Raw genomic sequence first — 26,961 nt, forward strand, 5'->3', positions numbered from 1 at the left:
AGCACCATCTTCTTATGGCCCTCCTAGGAAGAGAAACACAGTTGTCAAACTCTGCGTTTGTATTACATTCGTGCCGTAGGCCTACACAGAGCTGTTAGGTAGCTCTGCAGTGCTCCAGTGCAGAACTTCACCTCTTCTTCCTGTTCCTGACTTCTCTTTCCCTTTCAGTCTTACAAGGAGAGTGGTGCTAGTTGGCAAACTGTGCATCTCTACATTTGTGTGTTTGAGATCAGTGAAGCTGATGAAAGCCTTCCTAGCTGTGTAAATAGCCAGGCGCACCTAGGAGGTGTGTGCATGCAATGGACAGTTTCAGTGCTTCTCTGCTAGAACCACAGAATGTGACTTTCTTTATTCTATTAATACATGACATGGATATGAAATTACGGTTTCCACTAACATAAATAGAAGCAGACTTTATCAGGTAGGCACCTTTGTTTTTCTCTGCAGTTGTTTTACCTTCCCGTTCTGCCGAAGCAGGCAGCATGACGGGTTGGTTTGAGAGGAATTTAGAAATGACAGTACTGTCATTGTAGTCTGTTTTGAAAACCAGAGTCTTGGGAGGCATGTCGAGTTTCTCAGTCACTTCTGAGCAGCGTTAACAGTAATGGAGATGAGAAACAGAGTTATTGGCATGTTTTCTGCGTTGTTGTTTTGTTTTGTCAGCATTGTGTTTGAACTAGTTTAAAGGAAAAGTGATTTAGAGATTTGTAATATTATTGTACGCTCATAAAGGTATTAAAATGTTCTAATGTGCAGGTGAACGTGTGGATCCTGCAGTTGCATACACCGGTATGTCAAGGCTTAATTGAAGGGCAGCTTAGGACATACATATTACTGTATAACAGTACACGATCAGGTGAACAGAGATTAGCAGGATTGTTTTCAGAAACCTCTGCCCTGTTGCCAGTGATTCATCGGCAATCTGGGAGGAAACCACTCTTGTTGAATTAAGCGTTGCAGATACTGAGATTCGGCAAGCGAGTGTATTGAAATAGCGACTGAATTTCTTTATATTTGATTCGGAGGTCTTGGGTGACGATGACCGTGATCACCCTTGATAATAATGATGCAGAGACTGATATCACTGATTATCTGGGGTCTCTATCTCCAAAGTAACTCCTGCTGCAAAGGGGATGTTTTTACAATATTTAACAAGTACTCATCTGCATTTACACTCATAAATGTGCATCCCCAGTGTCTCAAAATAGCTATGCAGCAGCCACTGTATGATGCCTTATAAGCAGAGAATCTTTTGTAAAAGTTGTTAATTTTTTTTTTTATAAGACTGTTCCCTGTGTAAGATTCTTATCTCCAGTGGATTCAGTGAATCATTTGGCAGATAAAGCTGTGGTTTGTGGGTTGTCCCATCCCATGCACACCCCAAGTTGGGGGATAGCCGTTTGCTGGAGAACCCCAAGCTGTTAGACCATAAATTCTGACTCAGTAGGGGATTTATAGTTTGAAGCTAATGCCTTGCACAGCGTTTAGCAATGAATATTCATCTATTATACAGAAATAAAGCTATGTTATACTGCTGTTGTGAAAGGTTTTTATATAAACGTTCTAATCCAGCTGAAATTTCAGAGTTGCCTTCAAGGTTACTTCTTTATAGGATGTATGACAGTCAAGCAATCTGAAGTCCGCAGACTCACACTAACTGAGAAAGAAAGCCACAGGTATTTACCTCTGTTACTTTCCTTTCTATAGAGACAGTTCTCAGTGTGTGCTGAATTGAGTGCAGTTCCCATCACCCACTTTGGCCACTTGTTTTTCTCAAGAAGTGCTTCTGATGATATTATCTTCTGCATTGGTTTCAATTTCTTGGTTACAGTAAAAGCTGAAATCATATTAGATTCCAAAGGGCTAACTGACTTCTGATTTATTTTTTTTTATTTGTGGAAATGTGTAACTGGGAAGAAGGTGAGGAAGCCCCATCACATTGTTTTAAGTAGATACTCTGACATAAAACAGTTGTCTGGTTTGAGTTGTTTATGGAAATAACTTCATCGCTTCTGTATGGTAGAAACTTATTCTGCGGTACCAGTGAGAAAGGAAACTGATTTTTGTGTTTGAAAGATCAAGATTTCGAGATCGTTTCTTCACTTGTACAGTTCCCTGTGCTGGAGTTGTTAGAGGAGTGTGTTTCATTCAAGGTTGCTTACTTACCTGGAGATTCGTTTTTTAATGTAGCAGGAAAGAAGGTGGGTCTGTGTGGACTGGGGTACTTCTGGCAGGTACAGGTGGCTTGCTGTGAGCAACACGGTTTGTGCAGGTGGGCTTTAGAAAGGCCATCAGCATCACAAGAGCAGGTGTAACTTGTGTTACCTCTGAGGAGGTGGCAGCTCCTGGCTCCGGCTCAAGCTTTCAATTGTGAAGAAGAAACTGGTGCCTTATTTAGATAAAGAATGTCATGTTTGTTTAGCTGCATTTTTCAGCACCATCCACTGACAACTGGGAAATCAAAACACTTTAATTCACACAGCAGAAAGCACTGCACATCTTTTACAGGCTTCCACCTGAGAGCTTTTGCTCAGCATGCTGTTAGAAAGCGTAAGGGCCACATGCACAAATATTTGAAGGGGGTAAATATTGTGTTGATCTGAGACTGATTGCACTTCAGCTACAGGACTACTGAAGAAACCAAGTGCGCGGCTAGCTGCAGTAACTCAAGTGCCTGCTGCTCTGGGAGAGCCTGCATCTTGCAGGTCATTCCTTTTCGTGTGGTTTATTTGTGTTCTAACAAAGCCTGATTTATGGCCCCCTTTCACCATGCTGGTTTAATACGTGTCTTTAGAAATGATGCTATTTAACTACTGCTCAAAGGCAGGCTGTTATGTTGAACATGCAGTCCAGGCATTCCAAATGGCATGACTTCTTACGATGCTAAAAAGCTGCCAGGCTAAGCTTTGAAGGTTGAGGTATGGCCGTTTTGAAATCTGTTGTTTGTTGTTACAAACTTCTGGTTGATCAGCTGGTGGAACAGTAGTGGTTTCAGTCCAGTTTTAAAGGTCTCAGAGTTTCCTTCTAAAATCACTTACAGAAATTACTTCATATAAAAAATGAGCAAGCTGGAAGATTTTGCAATTAAAATTTTTAACTTCCCTTCAGTTTTGAAAGGAAGCTTCTGGTATAGAAGCAGGGTCATGTCTGTTAAGTATGCAGTGAAGGTCTTCAGGGACCTGCAAACTAATTATTTTTGATAAATTGTGGCAGGCAGCATTGGTCTCCAGTTCAAATTGAAGAGCTGTCTTCTGAGGCGAAAGGAGTCAGGTTGAAGGAAGGTATTACAGAGTGAATGAATTGAGATTCATTCCAAGGGGGACTGTTTTAATTACCTACTTATTAGTAAACCAGCTTCTTTGCAACACTCCCACTGTTCAGTAGCATTTTTCCATTTGTTTGAGATGTTATTCATGCTGACCTACTCTTTTTTTTTTTTGCTTTGTTTTTGTAGCAGTTGTACATGAATCAGTAACTCTTCCATGTTTTAATACAAAGCTTGTGTAATACAAATCTTTGTCATTTCCTTCAAAAGTGAGAGTTAAATGAGACCTTTAACTGTTGACTCTTGCTTGTCCTGTAAGTCACATGGTTTGGCTTCTTTTTTTGACCCCCTCCTTCCTTTTGTTATCAGTTTGGAATAGAAGTCCTTCAGGTACTGTTTGGTGTTTGGAACTGTACAAACAAAGGCAAGTGCTAAGAGTTCCTTATCCAGTGTTCGTATCTGTTGAATCTGGTACTCACAGTACAGGAAGGCTGAAGTGGTTTGTGCCCTTCTTCTAATTGCGTGCCGAGACACGAGAACTAAAGACCTTGAAATTATCAGCTAGTTCAAAAGAAATAGCAGAAAGTGAGTTTGATTGCCTTACATGGCTCTCTGAACTTGTGACACACTGCATAATCATCATTTAATGACCATTCATAATTCTGGCAGTTACACAGACTTAATGTTAATTAAATCCCATTTCTGGACAGATGTTCTCCTGGTGGGCCCAGTGAAGCAGTTTCTCTGTTTGTGATACTTTAAAAAGGACCTAAACAGAAATTTTACAGAATCAGAGCTGAATTCTGTGCCCCAGTCGGATCTTCCGAGTATTGGGAGGAGATATAAAATACCAAAATGCTGTCCTGCTTCACGTGGAGGAAAGGAAGAACGTATACATGCTGTGAAGCAATTCTCAGCCTACCCCCTCGTTGGATGGGACATTATCTCAGCTTTCACGGTGTGTTTCCTAGCGTACTTAGAGCTTGCCTAAATCAATATTTTTTTGAGCCTTCTAGAGCCATTAAAAGGATTTGCTTTAGATGGTGGTCAGTTAATTTTTTTAGTCTTGTCAGAGGAACTCAGGAGTTCCCAAGTGACATGCTTAATTGACAGAGTACCCCGTTGCAAACAGCAGAATGAATTAATCAAGTTAAAAATGATAAATGATGGTACTGAAACTGTCACTGGTCATCAATGTGGGTAGACATCAGCATCCAAAAACTTTTTTTTTTTAAAGCTAAAATATGGCTAGTTTTTACTTAGCAGCTTTTATTGGCAGCTTTAAAAGGCCAGGAATTTGAAGTTTTACTTACTTTGTACAGCAAATGTGGATTTTTGTTTCAAAAATCAGCCAGGACAAAGCCAAGTCTCAAAGATGACTGATCACAGAGAGAGCGTACCTCCTGTGTGTCTTTCCAGACTTGCAGTGACTTTTCTATAAGGGTCTGTATTTGGTTGCTTGCTTAACTGCTGGTTTGGTTTTTGGATTTTGCTTGCTGAGTTCTCCCCGGTCCATTGGTGTCTTCACCTCCCATTGTTTTTCATGATCTTTCTCTGGTGTTACCTACTTTCCTCCTGAGTGTTTTGTTTTTGTTCTGCTATCAGCCAGTATTCAATTCATCTAGTTAATGAAGGTAACAGAGATGGCATATTGCTTATTAATTTTGTTGCTTGGACGATCCAGGATGGGTTGTTGGATAATGGAGAGGCCGTGGGACTCTTTGTTCTTGGAACTTTGCTGTGGTCTCCCAAAATGTCCTTGCTTCCTCTGGAAGCGGGGAGAAATTGGGAAGCATTGTTCATGGCACGTTCCCTCGTGACTACTTGGGCTGTTCCTGTGAATGTGAAAGATAAAAATAAGCTAGGTTAAACTGGTGTGTTGGAATGAGCTGCTAAGTTAGATGAGAGGTTGCAATTCAGGCTGCCCTTCCTGTTTGTGAGTCATTCCTATTTAATTGCGTGAAGAGGCCTCCTGTGGAATTAATTAAAAGGGATCTTAGTAGTACTTCAATAACCTTGCAGTTTGGCCAACTGTAACTTTACTCTCCCTTCTTTAACCTCCTTAAAGATGGAAGCCTGGACACGATGACTAATTCGTAGGAGATGCATACAACAAGCAGAAGGAGAATGTTGTGGCGTAAAGTGAGCTTTAGTTGGACTTCAGTTGCCTGCATTAATCCAGACTGCTTTATGGGACCGCTTTGTTGCCAGCTGCTGTTGAATTCTACGGAAGAGCTTGAGCCATCAGGGCTGTCTTCTGAACTTGATAATGCCTGTGCATATTATTAACCTCTTGTCTACGTGCTCTGTCGCATTGTGACTGTTACCTGAAGGTGTTACTTCTGTGATGCCTTTGTATGCTACTGAGCTTCTGTGTGTTGTACTTTGTAGAGAGCCATTTTCTGACTTGAGGATGGCTCACTTTGTATTTTCCTGTGTTCTTCTCTTCTGAATCATCTATTCTGTTTGCCAGGTTTAAGGGCATGTTTGTGTTAAGGATCTGAATAACGAGTTTCATGTTGATAACTGTGGCTTAAAAAAATGGTACTGTGGGCAAAGTACAGCAGGAAGGCACAGTTAAGTCGCTACTGTTCAAATTAAGGACTCGTTTTGTAAAAAGTCACCTTTAATTGTCTGCTTGAATTCTGACAGTAGTGTTTCTGTTTTGGCCTTGTGCTTTGAGAGCTGCTGATAAGGGCTGACTTAGATGAGAACAGGAGAACTCCCTTTTTCTCAATTATTACCAGAGTTGTTGAGGCTAACCTTCTCCCCAAGCACTGTAATTATTGCAGAGAAGTTTCCAGAAGAGGAGGAATATGTGGCAGATTTGTACATGTCCTCATGCTATGTTTTGTTTTCTTTCTGCAGTATTTGCAAAAAGGAACAGAGAAAAACAGAGCTATTAAAATGACATAAGAACCGGAAAGGCACTTTCAGCCTTTCTTAGCATGTATTCCTGTACCAGACATATCAGAAATGAGTAGGATTATTCTACGCTACGCATCAAAGTCTCTGCATTACAGTTCATAGAAATTAAATATTTCCACCCCTGTATTTTGGTGGCTGAGGATTTACGTGGGTTCAGCAAACGGCAGCCTGCAGTTAGCTTTTCTGGTCGGTTCCTTTCCCAGTGGAACTTCTCAGTCAAATGTTTCTAACAAAACTGCGCACCAGCACTGGGTGGGGATGTGTCTGGGTGTGCTCCTGAGGAGTTACATGATCACAGCCATCTGTATGCGGGTTTCTGGATTCAGTAGCCCAATTTAGAATAGAGTAACTTGATCTCTGTCAAGCTGAAGCCTGGATATGATTTAGATGATTTCCAGGCATACCTGGAAGAAGGCTGCCACAGCAATACATGGTAGGTGAGCTAAGCACTCCGGCATTCTGGACATAATGGTGTGGCTGTCATGTTAGCACGGTGTGACAAGAATGGGGTGTGGTGGCAGAGTTGCTCACTGAGCTTTGAAACTATCCCAGGTGTAGCTTCTCTTACGTAAAATCTGAGTTAAAACCACATTCCATTGTGTCTTCCCCTGAATAATACATGAATTCACCTGCTAAATAAAAATGGGAGCTGGCTGTTCCTCTCACCCTGCCCCAGGAAAGAGAGGAAAAACCGTGGACCTTCATCTGGCAGCTTGTGTGACAGTAACTGGGAGCCTTCAGGAGGGGAAGTGGGCAGCAGCAATGCCTCACCGATAAGTTCTGAAGCAACATGAACGAATTAGTGTAGATTTTGAGGAGTGGGAATAAAATCAACCGTGTTGCTGTGATGAGCTGGTTTGACTGCTGTCTTTGTAGAATGAAAATCGACAGTAAGCCTGTGGAAATCCAGTGACTAAAGTATGCTAATAAATACACTGAAATGTTTTGGTCCTAGCAGGCTTTGTGTGTTAAAGTAATTCCCAGCCCACATGTAAGGGCTTCGTAGGACTGTTAGAGGCTCAAACAGTGGGCTGACAGCAGTCAGTGTTAGAAGCTCTTGATGGGCTGCAACCACTTCAGGAAGAAGATTCTTAGCAGGATCCAAAACGCCCAGTTGAATTACAGGGATGTCAGACTAAAGAGCTACTTCAATTTTCTTTCAGAATCGGGTTCATTAACAAAGTTTCCTCTTTGCTTTTAAAAAATATACTAGTTCAGCAGCCATGAAGAGTTCTATACTTAATAGTATACTTCTGTACTAGAATTGGGGCAGCAGATTGTGTGAGATGGAGTGTCCTGAGTATTTCTAATTTTCTTTCTAGTTGTTGGTGCTGCTAAAATGTGGTTATAGTGTGTTTTTGGAGATGAACTAATCTTGTAGTACTTAACAGTGGTATCAACTGAGAATGAGAGAATTATTTTCCGTGGACTGCTCCACTTGCATCAGTTCTATGCTAAGTAAGCAGTAAATTGGAGAACTTTCTTCTAAAAGAAGTGTGTGTCTGTAGCAGAACTGCATTTACAAGACTGGCGTAGTGAAAACCATCAAGTTGGCAATGGAATTTTAATAGGTAACTTCATGGGATTATGTTTTGCCCTTTCACTTGGATTATTTTCAAGTTATGTAACTTTAAACCTTTAAGACTGGGTTTATAATTCAAAACCCTTATACGCCACACACTCTTTTGCTCCCATCTGAATTCAGGCTCTTGCCAAAGGTAGTTAAACCTCTCATCATTACTGATAGGAGGATGCCTGGGATGTTGGAAGGTGTTTTATTTTTTTTTCTCTATTCAAGGCTGTCTTGCATGGTTTGGTGTACTTAAATCAAAAAATATCAAGTAGTGTTCTTTTTTTGTGGTTTAGCTCTGAAATGTCAGTCGTTGGATAGGAGTAAGCAGTTAATGGAAATGCTGAGACTTAAGCCTGCTTGTTTCCACTCGCCAGAACCACGCAAGTATTGTTTTTAATAATCTTAAAGCTGCAAAGAAGAGGCACTATTTATAAATCTGGGAGGTGAGACTAACAGCAAAGCAAAAATAAGAAATAAATGTGAGGTTTTGTTTAATAATTGCAAGTTAGGTGAAATACCACATTCAGAAGTTGTAGCTTGCTCCAGGCTATTTCTGGCCCCTGGGACTGCTCTTTTTAGCAATACTACAAATTGAATCACTAGGTGCCAGTAGCATAAGGCAGATCAGGCTCAATTACACTGTGAGTCAGGAGTACCTGAATGAACCTGCTTTTCAGCAAAGGTGGTGTGACTCTCCTGCTGCTATTTGAAGTCTTTCAAGCTGTGTGTGCGTGGTAATTTAAAACTACTTGGAAATGTTGAGCAGGTTTGTCTGTGTTGCACAGTGTTTAACTTTTTTATAACGAAACTGTGCTCAGGCATGGAGAAAACCTTTGGAACAATTTGTTTGACTCTTTTATTGTTGTCTTTTATTTTTTTTTTTTTTAATCCGACAGTTGCAACAGAGCTGAAACTCTCCAGGCTCCCTGCCATTACTGCAAGGAGCTGCTGCTTAACCTTGGATGACACCAGAGCCCCAGTGTAGACTGAGTGGTTAATGAGATGCAATTGCAGCCTGTGTCATGGAAACAAGCACAATACTCATCTGTGAAACTTACATTCTTTATCTGAATATTCCCCCTGTTATTATCAGTGAAGCTACTGCAATGGTTGCCAGAAGGGGGTATCTGGCTGAGTTTGGTCTCAGTGACCTCTTTTTCTGTTAGTTACTGGAACATTCACATGATTGCTTTTACCTTCCTAAAGGAAGAATTCCATTAATTGTGTTCATTTGAGTTCTGTGTTCCATTTCACCTCTTTTCATCATGCCAGACTGCTATTCTCAGTGCTGGGATTTAGCACAGTTTAAATATATAGGTGAAAAAAGCTAGTACTTTAGAAACAGATCTCATTGCATAAGACACACTTTTAAAGTCTGTTGCCCTTGCCCTTATGCAATAAGCTGCTCATGAAGATGCTTCTAAAAACTTCATAAAACTGCACTGATGCAAAATGTGGCTTGCAGTTGGCCCCCTTCTCCCTTCTTCTTTCCTTTATGTTTTTGGGACTTCTTGACCAGTCAGCCAAACTGGAGCAGCTTTGGAGTCTATAAGGAGCAGACATGGGATGGAAAGGGATTTGGTTTTATCAGAACAAGGTCCCTGGTATAGATGAGACAGATGTGTCTGGTGTAGAGCTGGGACATGGGAGGGATGTAAGAATGCTGGGCCGTGGTGCTGCTGCCTTGCTGTGATGTGGTTCTGATTTGCTCCAGCATAAGCTGTATATGAAACTGCACTGAAAACACCAAAGAGCTTTAATTAGTATATTTAATTATCTGTCTTCTTTGATTGTGGAGTTAAAATGTAAGTCTGGGTGATTCAGTCCTCACAGGGATAAGATGGTTAGTCCTTTTTAGCTTGTGAGCAGCACAGATAATTATCTGGTGTCTTAATGGAGATAAAGTTCTGTTGCTGCAGTGTTAGACCTTAACTGGAGAATCCCATTTGTAGGCAGAGGTTGTGATTTGGTCTTTGTTTACAATGTGGGTACACAACAGCTTCTAACAGTACTCCTTTCAGCTCTTGACGAGGCAAATGAAGGGAGGCTTGAGCTGCAAGCAGGGAGAAAAGTGGGGGAAATTCAGATTACACTCCGTTGGCATCTCCTCGGTGTGCCAGCATTACTTCTTGGAAGCAGTGGCTGTGGTTGTGGTGTCATAGTAAGCAAAGCAGTGTTTGGACAACTGTTCTCAAACCTGCATTTCTTTTCCAAAGTTGATGCACCATCCAGTGTCACGCTAATGCAGAAGCGATAGGCATTGTTGACTGAAGAAGTGCAGGAGAAGAGCAGTTGAAATCCTGAAGCTGATGTAGTTTAATACTTCTGCCTCAGAAGCATTAGATAGAGGAGGGTGTAACACACAATAGAATTATGAGGTTCAGTGAGTTTAAAAAAAAAAAACCTATTTAGGAATTCCTGTTATGGTAAAAAGCATGCCAGTGCACTAGGTGCTCCATTGCTCTTTGAAATAAAATCACAGTAGTCTAGAGTTTGTTTTGTATACAGCAGAAAATAGGAGATCTCTTCTTTTGATTGTAAAAACAGCTCTTGGATAAAAACATGGGCAGGTATGCAGTGCTTCCATAGGTTTCTGTTTTTTAAAAATTCGTAACTTTGTTTTACTTGATGCTTTTATTAAAAGCTCTTTTTGATGTTTAAATGCACTCTTCCAAATTAAACGGCGTTTGGAGGTAAGTACAGTAACCAAAGGTTTATTAGAGACTCCTGTTATGTAAACAGTTATTAACGTAAGGCTGCTTGCTATCTGCTTTTAAAATGGGGGCAGTACCTACTGAATGAGGAGAAAAACCAGCTCCAAGTTAAAGGGACTGGAAGGGGTAAAAAAGCTCAGGAGGAACTGCTGACTCCAAATTTTCAAATGGGTGCTTAACATCCTTGTTTCCTGAAGCCCTGCAAGGTACTGGGAGCTGTAGTGGTGATGAGTTTCTGGTTCCTCACTCCTTACCTATGTTTACTTTTCAGTTACAGAACACCTACAGTAGTAGTCAGGTCACTGCAGGTTTTCCTGCATAGAAAGGAGTGATACAAATTTCATGATTTTGATCTCTGATACATTCTCTCACAGCATCACAGAATGGCCTGGGTTAGAAGGGACCTCAAGGATGATGACTCTTCAAACTCCTCCAACCTGCCACAGGCAGGGCCACCAACCTCCACATTCAATACCAGCCCCATCCAACCTGGCCTTCAACACCTCCAGGGTTGGACGGGGCATCCACAGCCTCTCTGGGCAGCTGTTCCAGCACCTCACCACTCTCATAGCAAACAATCTCCCCCTGATATCCAACCGAAATCTTTCTTCCCTCAGCTTCAAACCATTTCCCTTTGTCCTGCTGTTATCTACATTTTCAAAGAGTTGAGTCCTCTCCTGTTTCTAGGCTCCGTTGAGGTACTGAAAGCTGCAATGAGGTCACACCATGGCCTTCTTTTCTCCAGGCTGAACAAGCCCAGCTCCCTCAGCCTGTCTTTGTAGGGAGGTGCTCCAGTTCCCTGATCTCTGTTCTTTGAGCTGTGCCCATGCAACTGAAGTATTTACCACCTGTAGCTTACTACCTGCTTCCAATCTCTGTCTCTTGAGTTTCCTGCTGTTTACATTACTTTTCAGGTGAGGTGTTTGTGAGCTCACACAAACTGGTTTGTTGCCCTGTTTCAGTTAAAATGATGTATTTGTGTAGTTGCTGTCCAGCCGTATTTCTGCACATTTGTGTTTATTAAAAGGTTGCATTTATATGTAGAAGTAGATGTTAATGTGTATGTTCTGCAATGTAGGCTTTTGTGTAAGTTCTGCAAAATATCGTAGGGAGAACAGTCCCCCTGGATGCAGAAACTTTGCCTTCTGTTTCAGTCTCCTGGGATAGATAAGGAATTGTCCTTACTTTCCTTCCCCATGACTTACAGAAGTCTCAGGCTCAGTAGTGTCACAGTGTTGTTGGCTGGGGGCACATGAATTGCTTCGGCATTAGCTCTTGGGAGCAGGTTAGTGTTTGCCATTCTTTTGTTGGTGTGTTTAGATGGCAGCTCATCAAACATGGCTGTGCTTCTGGGTGTAGAAGTGTTTGGTTGCCGTGGCTTCTGGAGAGCAGAGTTGGTGGCTCTTGATACGTTGTGACCAGTTGAACCTGAGTGCATTCTGAAAGCTGTGGATATTTCAAGTGCTTTTTGCTGTTGATCTGATTGATTCTTTCCTTCATTTATTTTTTAAATCCTGGTTTAATCGTTGTGCTGCTGGAGATAGTCATCTGCATTGAAATATGCAAGAAGTCTTAATTTGAAGGGAGCGTGTTCTGGACCTGCTTGTCTGCTCTTAATTCCCTAGCTTTAATCATCTGTGGGTTTGAGGTTCCTTATGATTGGTAGGAAATTTTTCCTAGGTAATAGGCCATGAAACCATTTGCTATGAAGGGTTGGTCGCTTCCCCTTTCTTTTAAATGAGCTGTGAGAGATGTCTGATACCACCCAGAAGTTACAAAGGTAGGCACGTGTGGCATCCCTGACAGTGCACTGCTGGGGCCACGTCCAGGGTTGTGCTGTGGGGCAGGGTGAGCAGGACCTCCTTTCCATGCACACTGCCTTTCAGTGCTCTTGTCCTGATGGAATGAGACTGGTGAAAGAGGACAAGGAGTCAAGAAGGTGATTTGTTAGGTTTCATTCCTTTTGTGTTTTGTTTTTCCTCCTGTGGAAAACAGAGTGAACAACTCTGTTGAAGTTTTATAGTCCATAGGAAGACATCTTCCTTGCCTCACAGGATGTATGAAGTGTAAATCATTGCAAATTAGTTTTAGGTTTTCTGTCGGAGAGGTACTTGAAGAGAGATGTGATATTCCTCCACCCTTCTCCCTTGTGCTGTGACAAGCCAGGAAATTGCACAAGTATAATGTCTTGACCTTAAACAGCCCCATTTTCCCAAGGAACTTTACAGATGACCAAATAAGATAATTTTGAATGAAAGCCTTCATTGTTCAGCTATATTACTGAGGCTAAGAGAAAGCAAACCTTGAATCTGGTTTAACTGAGCTTCAGTGCTTTTGGTGCAGAATTTTGACGGTGTTGATAATTTGCTATTACTATTTTTTCTAAGAGGCTTTACGTCACTGGAGCCTGTTGGTTTTTCTGTGGGTTGGAAAGAAGAATAGGAAGGTGTTACACACAGGCTTCTGGGATTTGAGCGGGGTGGGAATCCCTGCCTTGTGTTGCTGAGGGCTGCGCTGGGAGCGGGCAGGCTGGGCATGCGCGCAGCAGGCCAGGAATGAGGAAGCGAGGAGCTTGGCGTCACTCGAGGGTGTGCAGCAGAGTTTCAGAGAGCAAAGACTGGGGGGGAGAGCTCAGCCTGTCGGAAATACTCTTCTGGGTTATTGTATTAGTGGTGTTCATGGAGCTCCCCAGGCAGAGGTAAGCAGCTTTTTCTTCTGCCTTCTATTCCCTGCTCAGGCATGGGCTGTCTCTTTCCCCATTTTTTTTTTTTCCTCTTATTTCCCCAGAGGCTTTTCTGTGGAACTAGATACAGAGAATGCTGGCCAGTGTTTGTCCTGTTGTGCAGCCTGCCTGGGTGGCTGTGTGTGCTGTTAGTGTGTGTCACTTCAGTGACAGTGGGGAACTGCCTTGTCTGTATAAACAACTGGTTACTTGTGGCTGGTCGGCATTTCCCAGGGGTCGGCTTGTCAGCTTTTCCCTAAGATGAGATTCAGGACTTGTTGAAGCGTTAGGTGCTGTGCTTCCCTTCAAGAAAGAAAAGAAATACATTTCTGCGCTCTCAGAAATGCTGTTTATTACGTGCTGCGTTGGAATGGGAGAAATACTTAAATATGCCTTGTGAGGCATTGGTGAGTCTTGGGGTGTTTGTGTGGCAGTTGCTGGGTAGGGCTGTGCTGTATGCATCTGTTTCCTCTTATCAGATAGATGGTTCAGTGTTATCTATTCCCTTCATTTAGGTTGATTTGTTTTTCACCTAGAGCTTCAGAGGTTTATTAATGTATCACAGAACCAGCCCCGTGCCTTTGGCCGGGTTGCTCTTTCTCAGAATTGTTTTATTACTGCCGAGCAGTAAGAGTCTTTGAAAGAATTAATCAAGCGGTGTATGCTTTATTAGATTAAACTATAGATCAGCCAAGAGCCGTATTTGCTTGAGCAGATCAGTTGGCACAGCTATGTTTGTTTTGGCAGCGAGGAGCTGCTTTTGCATTAAGCTTTGCACTAAATAGGCTTACTTGTACGTTCAGTGGTGCAGGGAGTTCTGCTTGTTTTGTTTCTGAGACTCGGCAGAAATAATACAGCTTCAGGACCAAAAGAAAAGCAGGCAAGAAAAGTTACCATTATCCACAATTTCGATCTGCAAACGTCCCAGAGCTCACACTGCCGGGGTAGGAAAGCTTAGAGAAATGCCATAAAGGGAGAGGTGGGAATGGAGGAGCAGGTAGTGCTCTTGGTGATGCATATCCTGAAAGGGCAGGAGTGGTGCTGTAGGGTGCTGAGTCATCTGCCTCCAGCTGACAAGCTGCGATTGTTGCGGGCTGTGCGTGACGCAGCGCACGTGATGGGCTGTGTGCTGGGGCTGTGTTTTCTCATCTTTTCTTCTGGCATGTCCTTATTTTCCTCAGTCATGCTTAAAGAAGTGTGTGTGTTTGTGTGTAGGTGTGTGTGTATGTAATACTGGGAGTTAAAGCAGGAAAGAGAATGGAAGGGATGAGTTAAAAAGTCGGAATGTTATGGGGAGAGGCTTTTTTTTAATATGGGTTTGTCTTCCTAAATGGCTGCAGTCTGGGTTTTGCTCGTGAGGTTTCGTACCTCCAGCGTGACTCTGGAGGGGTGATTGAAGCTGTCTCATTTCTGTTGTTTTATTATAGCTTGTGTGTGCTTGTTCTATCAAGTTAGAGAGTACTTTTCCTGTTATTTTCAAGGTTGTAGCAGGTCGCAAAGCTTGCAAGAAGACATCTCTACCTCACCTCACTGCTTACTGACACACCATCTGCCTGTGGTGCGTCTGGGTGGGATTTAACTTGTATTTCAGTGTGTGACTCTGCTTGGTGCTGAGGATGAGGACCCAGCAGTGAGACCAAAGCTGTGTACGTGGGCAGCTGTGGAAGGCTTAGCTCAGGGCCAGACTGCATACGCACAGCTCAGAGTTGTCAGTCCCTGCGATGTCATTCCCACTGTATGTGGCACTGGAGTTAGCTGTATGCTGAGCAGCAGGGAGATTTGTTAGCAGAGCAGGGCTTGTTGCTCACACAGCTATTCCTTTCCTCTGTGGGGAAAGGTTGGCTGTCTCAAGCCAGTTAGCCATCTGTTTCAGCAGTTAGACCATGCAAAAGTAGGTGGTTTCCTGAGGTTTCTCCCAGCCGTACTTTCTATTGTCAGTGCTACCAGTGGCCTCTAGCGTTTAGGCACCAGTGTGGGGCTGTGGGTGCTTGCAGCCAGGGGCTGGAGGGCAGCCTGTCATGGGGAGAGCTGCCGCCTGGTGCCCCGGAGTTGTTGCATTTCCAGGGCTGGGGCTGTATGTGTGTGAAGGCCATTCTAGCCCGGCTGGCCAGTACATGCAAGGACTGTTCTGTGTGCTGTACTTAGCTGTGAGCTTTGCCTCCTTTGTTATCCAGCCCTTCAAAACCCTTCCCAGACTAGAAAGCAAAAACTTATCCTAATGTTAAGACTGTAAATAAATGATCTATTTTGTTACGCTGGTTTTCTTGAGTGGCCAGAGGCATGGGTATGAACAACATCTCTGTTTATTTTTTAAATTAATTAACTCTTGTGTTAAAGCGTGTCAACTCATTTTCTCCAGTTGAGAAAGTGGGATAGCGAAGCCTGCATGTCCATGCCTACCTTTGTGCATTGGCAGTGTGGTTTCACATAAGCATCTGGTTTTAGATTTTCTCAGTTAGTAAAAAATTGCTCTTTTTGTTAATGCTTGGATTAACATAGTGGTTAATAATCAGTGTTTCACATAGGCTGTTCAAATCATTTCTGAATTGGAGAGGAGACTGGGAGGCTGTTGGTGGATCTTTTAATAGCAGCATGATGGAAAGGAAGCAGTGTGATTCAGCTGTTAAGCTGTGAGCACCGAGTGGTATTTCACAACACGGCAGTACTTGCACTAGATTTATGAAGCTGTGTGCTGCTCTTTGCAGAAAGGTCTTGTGATATTTCAAGGTAATACCTACTGCAGGTTCTGATGGGATATGGAATACCTAGGTGCTCATACAGCTGCAGGGCCTGTTCCTCAGTGCCGTCTGACTGGGCACTGCTGATTTCCTCGTGGTTCCTTGTTGGCTGCCTAGCAGACTACAATATATGGCATTGTGCATCTGTTGATGATAGATGTAATTATTTTTCATTAGCTGTAGAACCAGGCTTTAGATACACTGTTGAAACATGGCTAAAAGCTTAACTTGTAACTGTTCATTGTTTGCCCTGGCAAAATGATGTTAAGCGTGAACCGCATTGTGCTAAATTCTGGAACAAAGGCCTCAGGCTTTTCAGTCTCTGTTTTGGCATCAGATTTTTGTTGCCATTTCAAAATGCTTTGATTCTAAACTGCACAAGTTCTAACTTGAAGTTTCTTTCTGCCTTTGAGTTGTGTGTTTGTTTTTTAAGCTAAGATTTGTTCAGAGGTTGCTAGGTTTGCTTCTATTTAAACAAATAATAGCAAGCAAGTGCTCACATCTCAGTATGGAACCTAAACCAATGACTTGTAGAGAAGTGATTGGTTTAGAAAAATCTGTTTAGTAGTAGTTCAGTGTGACCTGAGTTGCTTTCTGCTGCCTTCACTGATGAAAGAAAGCAAGCCAGGCATCAGAATGCTTTTTTTTCATTACCAATTTTGCTTCTGGTAATGATTCTTTTCATATAACCTCCTCTCACATTTGCTCTTTCATATTTCTCATCGCACACATGATGTAGCTCTGCTTTTATGGCAATTAATGATATAGATCAAGGTTAGAAAAGGGTATTTGAGAAATAGTTCCGGCTCTTACAGCTGACAGTGACTTCTGTAAATTCTTGTTGTGGTTGACAGACTGAGGGCAAGCTGTCAGTGCAGAATTGCACTCAGTAATGCATGGGGATTCCCAGGGCATGGGAGGTGTTCCCAGGTAGGTCCATGTGGGATAATGTAGCTCCATGTAGAATCATAGGATGGTTTGAATTGGAACGGAGCTCTAAGAATATCTAGTTCCAACACCGTGCTATAGGCAGGGACACCTCCCACCAAACCCGGTTGCTCACAGCCCCATCCAGCCTGGCCCCAAACGCTTCCATGGGGGCATATAGATCAGCTGCAGTCTGGTGGTGTTGCAGCAGTTGTAAATGCCTGGCACTGTGTGTGACTGCATTGTGTGCTGGTGGTGTCTGACCATAACCCTGAGCCATACATCCATCTTCTGAGGCTGTGGCATCTCAGGTGCTTTCACAGAGTCATCATGTGCCAATCCAGAGCTCCTGAGCTTGAGAGGAAGCTGGCTTGTGATTCAGCTTTTGGGTGAAATTACTGAAACTTCTAGTGAATACTTGAAAAAAAAAATTGTTTTGATGGAATCAATACAGCAGCACTTTGAAAGCTGTCTTGTTTTGATTCAGATCTAGTTAATGCTAATTGAATCATTTGTAAAGAAAAACGTAAAAATTTGAAAGGTAATTAATTCAGCCTTATATCTTTTGTAAGATAACTATCTTGATTTGTTTGGTTTTTTTTTGTTTTTTTTTTCTAAGATGGATAAGAGCAGAAAAGTTTAAGTGTCTTTTCCAGTGCCAGAAAATAGCTGGAATTAAAACAAGTCATGACTGAATCCTCTGTTTAACGTCAGAACTGCACTCCTAGTTCGGCTCTACCTCTACAAGTGATATTCACGTAGCACAGAGGATTTCAGATGCCTGTTCCGGTAGAGAATGCTAATTTTCTGTTTCTGTTTTCTTCCAGGTTATGTTTCACACTATGTGCTGACTGTCTGTACTTACAGAAGATATTTAAAAGCAAACAGACTTTTTTTTCGAAGATTTTGATTCCAGTGGAATCTGCTTTAGATTTTTGTCTTGTCAATTAACTCCTGAAACAATGCCTGTCCAAGCTCCACAGTGGACGGATTTTCTCTCCTGTCCAATTTGCACACAGACTTTTGACGAAACAATTCGGAAGCCCATCAGCTTGGGTTGTGGCCACACTGTCTGCAAGATGTGCCTCAACAAGCTCCACCGTAAGGCGTGCCCTTTTGACCAGACCACTATCAACACAGATATTGAACTTCTTCCTGTGAACTCAGCCTTGCTGCAGCTCGTGGGTGCTCAGGTAACAGTGCTTTTCTATTACTTCTTCCCGTGTTGTCCTCATAAAAAGAAGGAAAGCAATTACTGATTGAAGATGTAACTGTGTAGGCATCTCTTTGGTGATTACAGGTTTTGAGCTGTGACGTGCTGTAGACAATATGGCTGGAACAGCAGTTCAGATCTTGCTTCTGCCAGTCGCTGACTAATTTTGTGCTTGTGATTTAGTGTAACTGTGGGCTGTCACCACAAAGGGCTGGTTCTGTTCTCTTCCTTCTTGCTTAAGTTGTATTTAGCCAGACTCTGCTGAAAGGATGAGCTGGATCAGGATCAGTGTCAGATCTGGAAAGCCATTTTTTTTTTTTTTTGTGAGTAGGTTACTTGCTTTGCCTGGATGACCCAATGGGCTCTCATAATCAGCTGGCCCAAAAGCAGGACGTAGGGGGGAAGAAGTGGGACAGATCCCTCTGGTAGCAACCTTTGTACTGCCTTATGTTTAATTTGAAACTGAACTCTGAAAGTGTAACTTTGTGAGCTGGCACGTTAATGTAAACTCACAAAGGTGAATCAGGGAGGCTGCCCAAGATGGTCTTTCTGCTCAAAGGTTACTCAGGGGTCAGCTGAATTGTAATGAAGTGCGTGAATAGTCCTGCAGCACTGGTACTACTGGCAGCCCAGGGAAAAGGGCAAGGATCTGGCCAGTTCATCAGTTGCAGTGCAGACTTAAATTAGTGTAAGCTTACTGATTAGTTCACCAGTGATTTCTTGTGATCTGTACCTGCCAAGGCTGGACAGAACTGTGAGATAAGGGCAAGCAGGGGTGATCGTGTCCAACTTACGAGTAAGGACAAAAATGTAGAAGGAATGCGGTTATCTTAGAGTGGTCATTGTTTTCTGTTTGCTGCTCAGCTGCCTGGATTCAGCTGAGTTGAAGAGGCAGCAGAAAATTCAGGGAAGTGCACAGCTCAAGGAAGAAATGAGTTGTATTCCAGAGGAGCTATAAAAAGGGGAAGCTAATATGTTGCTACGATGCTTCTCGTTAGATTCTGTGACTTAGATCCAGATGCGGTTTTGCCACTTCTTGTTTTCATTTGATTTATCGAGGAGTGTGGCTTATTTCTTGTTGTCTTGCTATGTATTGGTCTAGAACTTGTATCAGAAGATTAAAAATTGATTTCTGTTTCTCACTGTACTGGTGATTCATCTCACTCTGCAGAAGAAGGTAATAAGTCCCTGTGCTGCCATTTCTGTAATGAATGTGTACATGCTCCATCTTTGAAGAGTGTCCAAGCACTGTGAAATCTGTGTGATGCCATGAATATTTATCATTCTCTTCATTCTCCCCTTCTCCTTTATATATTCTTCCCTTTTCTCTGGAGATCCAGAAATAATTCTGGTTGTATCCAGATGTTCACGCTTGTGGTAAACGTTCTGCATTTGTTCAGTTGTTTTGTGTGCACTTCATGTAAAGAAACTGTGATAGCTTAAATTAGAATTTCCACAAAAATAAGCCCTCTGGAATGAGATGAAAAATAACCCTGCCCCCTGTTACAGGTAATGGAGAATTTTATTCTGGTTTTGCTAGTTAGCCAACCAGAATTTCCTCATCTGTCTGTGTGTGAGCTATGAAGAATAGTGTGGTAAGTATTTATCTTGAGAGCCTTCTGAACTCTAGCTTCAGACTTAAACTTACTGGCATATTTCTTTGGTCTTCTATCTTATACTTCACATAGTGAAGATTCATATAACCTTGTTTCATGATGTCCTTAAAAGCTGTAAATGCTACTGAAGGAGTCTGCATTCTCTTGCCTTTTGATTGCCATCCTTTCCTGTATGGATGCTGCCAGCTGCATTCTGTTAACTAAACAATAATGGTGATCTTAGCAGTTTTTAGTACACACGTGCACTTTCCCCATGAGATAAACGCATACACACACACAGCCCCCTGATTTCCTAGTTTCAGTGAGCACTTTCTAGTGCTCTAAGTGAAATCAGCACTTAGTATAATTCACTCTCCTTTCTTTTACTTTCCCTTCCCCTTCCTGGCACCTCTGGGAGTGTTTACCAGACTCTGGAGTACTATAAAATAATTAGACTACTTTTCTGTGAAGGACAGGGAAATGGCTGCTTTTTTTCCTCTGGTCTTTTTAAAGTCTGGACTTGTTTTGGACTTGTTTTACAAAGGAGAAAAAAAAAAAAAAAAACTTTGGCTAAAGGACAGAAAGAGTACAGAGAAACTATGTTAACTTTGAACTCTGTCCTTTTAAGAAGATGGGCTCTTTTGCATACATCAACAAAAACGATCTGTGAGCAGCAAATCCAGTTTATGGAATGAGTAGAATCATCAATTTTGGTGTGAAACAAAATCCATTTTCTTGTTCCACTTTGTGGCTTAGTAGTTTTAGTAGGCTGTATGTCTTTAACCTCCCCTAATTTCCAGCAAACTGTACACCTGAACCTGAGCCCAGGAAAACCAGTAATACTTTATTTTTAAATGATGAATTCCATAAAAGAGGCTTCATTTTAGAAGGAAATAAGTGGAACACAATTATAGCTTTTATCTGGGAGAAGAAAGAACAGTTTGCTCTTTTCCCTTTGGGGAAGCTTTTGAGAAGTACACACTTAGAAGCGTTGTGTGCTTTTTTGCTGGAGGCAGAGAGCAAGCAGATTGAAGAAACAAATCTATTCTGCTGTGACTGGCAGCAGTGATAGGATTCCAGGACGAATCTCGTTGGCTGGCTTTCACACAGGCACAGTGGGTGAAGTAAGCAGGGAAAATGGGCAACAATTGTCACATGGGCACCAAGAGGAGCGGTGCCTGTTTCTCTGGCAGCAGCATTAACTTCCTGAAGAGCTGGTTAGCATTGGAGAGTGTCAGTTTCTTCTTTGAGTTACTGCTTGTTTGTCAGTTTCAGCTCTCCCAATCATTTTCCAATGAGTGAAATTGTTGCCCATTTTAAAGCCATGCTTGATGTGAAAATTAACCCTTCTGCTTTCCTGCTGTAGCATGGTGCACATCAGCAGTGGGTGCAGGGTGAGCTCTGGAGCAGTGGCCATGTGGTTCAGCACACACGAGTGAGGTGGGGGGAAGGAGGCAGTTGCTGTCCTTGAGAGAGCTGGAAATATCTGAGCACCTAAGAGCTAAGAGAAGAAGTGAAGAAAGAGACGGACAGTGGTTGTTAGTACAAATCAGAAAGGCTTTATTAGAGCATTCATAGGAATGGATTCAAAACTTTTTAAACTTCTCAAGTCGAGAAGAAATCTCTTAAGCCTATTTCTAGTGGAATTAAGTTTTGAATTTTGACTGCTCAAGCATCCACAGATCACTTGCTATTGTGTGGCTGCTTTAAGCATTCACTGGGCCAGTGATTTGAAGGTGCACAGTCATGGATCTGTCATCTCATTTCTTCCCTCCTCTTTTCTGTGCCATACAAAACAGAAGGGTTCACATTCCAGACAGGTGGTGTCAAGTGGCAAAAGTTCCTGTGGCACTTCAATTTCTATTGTAGTCACCTGTGATAAATACAATTCCAGACATTAGGCAATGCAATTGTGTGTATGGAGAGAGAATGTGGGAATGTCATGAAGTGACAGCCCACAAGAAGGAGGAAGATTACAACTGCAGAGCTTATATTAGCAGCTCACTTGATAATTTTGCTGAAATGAGGTGTCACAAAAAAAGGAGCTTTCTGCAGGACCCTTCACAAATCTCTGGTGAAAACTCTTGAGGAACTGAAGACAGAAGACTGTAGTCGTGTTGGTTTGTATTTTTAGCTGTTTCTTGCTGACAGGAAGCAAGATGCACATTTGTAGGAGGATAAGAGTGGGGTAAAACAGTTTTCATACCAGACAAAGAGGGATTTGGTCCGCTCAGCATGTTTTTGTTCTGTGCAGTTAAGTATCTGATGGTAATTAGTGACAACTCAAGCTGACATCCTTCATGAAATTACAGCTAAATCGCCAGTTCCGAATCTCTGCCTGGTATGAGGTGGTGCAGCGGCATGCTTTCCTGGTCACCTTCTCATGTGTCACAACCTGCCTCTTCCCACAGCCACGCTGCCGTTCTGCACTCATTGCCAAGGCAGATGTGCTCAAAAGGAACGCAAGTTGAAAGTAATAAAGCATCTGAGATTATTTTTCCGGTCTTGTTCTCTGTTGGGAGATGTCTGTGATATTATGTAAATGTACTTGCAGTGAAAACTGCAAAGGGTGTGGTGTCTGAGAAAATGGAATATTGAGTGAGGATGAAAATCATGAACTCATTCTGCAGGGCATCTATTTTGAGGTTCTCAAGAGGCGTAAACAGAAGGGATTGTGGCGTCCGGCCTGCTCTTGGAAAGATATTTTGAGAAGGGGAAGTGAAAATGCTTTGAACTTGAGTGATTTCTCAGTTGTCCTCCAGCGACTGCTTGACAAAGCCAGAATTAACATTCAGCTCTCATGTGACTTTCATAAACTGTGGCTGTACTGTTTTTCTCTTGGTCAGTGCTGTTCTTACAATCGTTACAACGATAAATGCATGGGGAGAAATGGAACTGCATATAGCAGTACCAGCAAAAGGACAAATTACTCACAAGCTCTGCTGTGAGGTGCTCCATCTTCAGTGGTGTTGTGTGTGTGAGAAGAAAGGTATTTTCATCTCCTGAGACTCCCGAAACCACAAAATAAGCATCTTGTTTTATTGTTCTACGCGATGCTTGCTTCAGCTTAAGATGAACGTTGCATCTCTTTTGAGCTGCTCTTTTGGATTTTACACTAAAGCTTCCTTTGCAAAGAGGAGAAATAGCAGTGATGTGCAGATATGCAGAGTTGAATAGCTTTGTTAACTCTTGGCAGGTTTTCCTGTGCCAACTTTGTCCTGGGAAAGGGGAAGCTTTCTGTGAGCTTCTGCAAGAGTGTCTGGTGGGCTGTGTTGTGCTGCATACAGTGTTCCAAACCACAGCTGTGAATACGTGCTGAACCAACCCTGCCTGATTCCTGACTGAAATCCAGGGCTGAGCGAGCCATTCTATGATTCCTGCCCCATGGCTGCTGCTGCTGTGATGCTCTGCTTGCATTTCAAGTTGTTGCTGCTGGCAGATTGAATGCTTGCAGGGGGACGTGGGAGTTGTGCAGAAAACCCATTCCAGCAGTAGATAGGGCAGGGACTGCCCTATAGGGCACCGTCTGTCTCAGTACAAATGCATGAGATGCGTGTGCTGTTTGATCAATGAGCCAGTTCTGCTTGTGTAACTTCCCAGACAGAAGCAGGCTGATAAAATGGCAGCAACTTTGAGAAGGAGGTGGAGTGTTCTGTGAACATGAAAGCAGATGTTGTAGGTGCTAATGTGTGTTTCCCAAAGCCCAGTAGTCCGGTCCAGCTGAGGCTGCTGCAGTTGAAACAGTTATGGCTGACCTCCATAAGGCACAGCTGCAAAATCTTTTGCTCAAAGCTTTTTTGCATAGAAACTAGGGAAAAAAAAAATCCTTCCCAAGTTAGCTGTGGTCCATGGAAAGCATCCAGGCCAGCCTTCCTGGCTTGCTGTGATTAAGCTTGTTGTTTTCCCGTGTAAGTGGTGTGAAAGTGCCAGATGCATCCTATCTTGTGTTGTTTTTGGGGTGGTATCAACTGTCCTAATTGTTGCAGCCTATGTGTTACACTGGCAGACTTTTTTGTCACCAACTTTTGAAGCAAAAATGATGCAAGTAGTAACTTTGTGATGTGTGCCAGAATGAGCATCTGGCACAGCTGGTCTTCTGGGCCTGTGGAAGTGACATCCCCTCTGACTGGAACAGATGGCTTTCAACATAAATCAGCAGGGAAGCTCCTGTTTGTATGCATGGTGATGAACATAAATGTGTGTTTGCGTGTGTATTTTACTTATGTTCACTGCTGCCATTGTAATGGTACTCTGCATGGCTGTATAACATGTGAAGGCTGGCAGGTTCATAGCTCAAGCATTAAAGGCTTGCTCTTTTAGATTGAGGGTCATGTAAGCAGCTATGCAGGATTAGCATTATGTTATTGCCGGTGGGATGGGGATTGAGTTGGAAATAATAGAAGTCAAAGTCTGAGGTCTGTTTGCACTTAGGTAGTGTATGCTAAAATCTTGCAGTTAGTCTTGTGAGAAACCCCAGTTCTTGATGCTGTTGTGTGTTTATTGAATTGATTGCTGAATGGTGTTGCTTATAGGCCCTAGTGCAGTGCTGTACTGTCCATCCAAACTTGTTTAAAGCTGTAAGAATTCAACTGGAGAAAACAGCAACAAAAATAAAACTTTGGGGGTTAGGATCCAACATACCTTTGAAAAATGTTGGTTCCTAGTGAACACTTGCACAAGTGCCATAACCAAAACATAATAAAACAAAGCGTGGCCTGTGATGTCAGTTTAACGCTTGGACTTTGTGTTCATAAAGCTGTGTAGGATAATGTCCTCTTACTACTTGATTAATTGGGACTGGGCAAAATACATTGCAGGAGTGGCCTAGTGTATTTGCTGCTAAATCTTTCTCCCACTAATCCAAGTAGCTCAGATTGCTTATCCCAGGATGACTGTAGAGCTGTGAGGCCCTGGATGCGAATCTGCACTTTCCTGTAAATCAGTGTTCATCTGATCTGTTCTGTATTTGGTCATCCAGCTTTGAGGATGTCTCAGTATGCACGTGGCTTCAGCAAAAAAAAAGTATAATTGCAAAAAATGCTGATATCTCTTGTCATATTTCTGTTTCCTGTCAGCCACCAAATAAAAGAAATCTGATACAATAATCATGAATTTTCTACATCTGTTTAATCTTGTTTTTAACTGGTAGATTTTTGCAGTTTGTTTACTAAAGCTGAAAAAATTGCTTGCTAATGTAGAAAAATGCAGAAAAGAACAAAACAGGAAATACTTGGTATTAATAAACTTAATTTGATATTTGTAAGCATGGCTGCCAGATATTTCTGTGCATTTGTCATAAATGTACGTCATCTCTTTCCAGGTTCCTGAACAGCAGCCAATTACTATATGTAGTGGAGCTGAAGATACCAAGCATTACGAGGAGAGCAAAAAATGTGTGGAAGAATTAGCATTGTACCTCAAACCACTCAGCAGCGCAAGAGGTAATTCCTGCCTGGATTCCTGGGAAGATGATAGGTGGAAATACCATGTGTAACAAACTGTTCAGGTGCTGTTTAGTCTGTTTGGGATAAATGGGCATAGACCTAGTTCAAAACCACATTGAAACCGCTTTCCTGAGCATTAAGGTCATGCCTTTACTTATGGGAAATAAATAAAACCATTATGTCAAAAATAATACTGAGGAAAAGGCTGAATTCGTTGGTAAAGAAACCCAAAGCACATCAGGTAAAAATAAAAATTAGTATTTTTTGACTTCTGCTTTGCTTTGAGATAACTGTAATGCTGTGTGTTTGTGGCAGAGGAAAAAAACTGAAACAAGGAAGTTAGTGGATATGGAGCATGAAAGAGAAGTAATACTGTGTTTATACAAGGTTGTACACAAGAGCAGGGTCAGTGAATAATCCTAACACAGCAAATAGAGCTGAATTCAAGAGTTTTGTATCTTATCTGCCTTACATATGATGAACTTAGAAAATCTGTCACTCCCTCCTAGCTGTGGAAGCTAATGAAACACAGGCAAGAAACTGATGTCTCAAAACAGGTGGTCAAAGAAGGCAGTTATCCCTGCGGCCTGTGAATAAGGGAAGGACTGCAGTATGATTTTACCATTGAGGAGACACTTGGGAATCCGTATCAGAAGGCTCAGGACAGACTTCTAGTGTAGGGAGAGAATTCATTTGAGGCTGCACCATCTTAGAGAGCCAAATCAATCAACAAGGCATAAATGTGTGGGAAGGCTGACTGTTAGCTTCTAATGCTGAGTGAAACAAACTAACCAAAACAAACTTATACACCTTTTCTGTAGCATCAGAAAAACTAGTTTTGTGTTTCTCCAGCATAGTAATTGAAAACTGACACAGGAAAAGGAGATATGAGATAGTTTATTCTTTTTCTCTCTCATTTTACTTTGAAGGTGTGGGTCTGAACAGTACTACTCAGAGTGTCCTGAGTCGTCCTATGCAAAGGAAACTTGTGACACTGGTTCACTGCCAGCTAGTGGAGGAAGAAGGACGGATCAGAGCCATGCGTGCAGCACGGTCACTTGGTGAAAGAACAGTCACAGAGCTCATTCTTCAGCATCAAAATCCTCAGCAGCTCTCTTCCAACCTCTGGGCTGCAGTGAGAGCCAGAGGATGCCAGTTCCTTGGACCGGGTAGGTGATGTTGCTTTTAATACTTGTTTGTTCTAGAAGCAATTCAGAATTGAGGAAGATTCCTCCACAAGGGTATCCTTGTGACTGACATTGAGGGATTTCTTTTCTTTTAGGCTGTGGCCTGATTTCTTAATTGTAGGTCTTCAGAATTAATGATGTATCTGTTGGGCTGCTGTCCTGGGCTTTCTCACCTTTTTAATGCTTTTGCAGCTCTTCCATAAAATTCAGAATGATCAATGCCCTTCTGTTTTTGTGCTACAATAAAATAGGAAGTAGTCTCTCCTGCTATCCTTTGGAGAAGCAGGATCTTTCTAGAAACAGGAAGGCAGCGACTAGACATGTCATCTTTTCCTAACCAAGGGAAATAAGCAGACAAAACAGTTGTAGGGAGCGATCTGGTACCTGCAGGTGTTTGTGTATACATATCTTTTTAGAAGCTTAGAAGTTACTCAGAAATCTGAATTCTTTTGCATGGAACACTAAACTGCTTTTGCTAAAAACAAATCAGTATAAAGGCTGGTTGCTTGAAAGAGAGTTCACTTTGAGTGCCAACTCAGAAGAAAAAGAATTATTTGAATCAGAAGCCAGTTTCTTAAAATAGAAGCTTTTTACCACTGAAACAAGTGGAAGAAGACTAGCTTTGGGATGCTAGCTTTGGCTCTGCTGCAAGGAA

The 26,961-nt window shown here is 42.2% G+C and overlaps 1 protein-coding gene across 12 annotated transcripts in view; it reads left to right on the forward strand.

The window, feature by feature from the left end:
* The window catches only part of RC3H1 (ring finger and CCCH-type domains 1), a 57,101-nt gene that overhangs the window by 1,022 nt on the left and 29,118 nt on the right, over positions 1–26,961 (forward strand). For 11 of the 12 annotated variants that reach the window (XM_052666160.1, XM_052666163.1, XM_052666167.1 and 8 more), the window contains exons 2-4: positions 17,695–18,060; positions 24,996–25,116; positions 26,049–26,288. In XM_052666160.1, the coding sequence (XP_052522120.1) occupies positions 17,830–18,060; positions 24,996–25,116; positions 26,049–26,288 (592 nt within the window). In that variant the 5' untranslated portion in view covers positions 17,695–17,829. Of the gene's footprint in view, positions 1–13,051; positions 13,179–17,694; positions 18,061–24,995; positions 25,117–26,048; positions 26,289–26,961 lie in introns of those variants that run through there. The other variant, XM_052666161.1, reaches the window with a different exon arrangement.

The sequence above is a fragment of the Tympanuchus pallidicinctus genome, unplaced genomic scaffold (genome assembly GCF_026119805.1).
Source record: "Tympanuchus pallidicinctus isolate F22 unplaced genomic scaffold, pur_lepc_1.0 scaffold7, whole genome shotgun sequence".
Taxonomy (NCBI): Eukaryota; Metazoa; Chordata; class Aves; order Galliformes; family Phasianidae; genus Tympanuchus; species Tympanuchus pallidicinctus.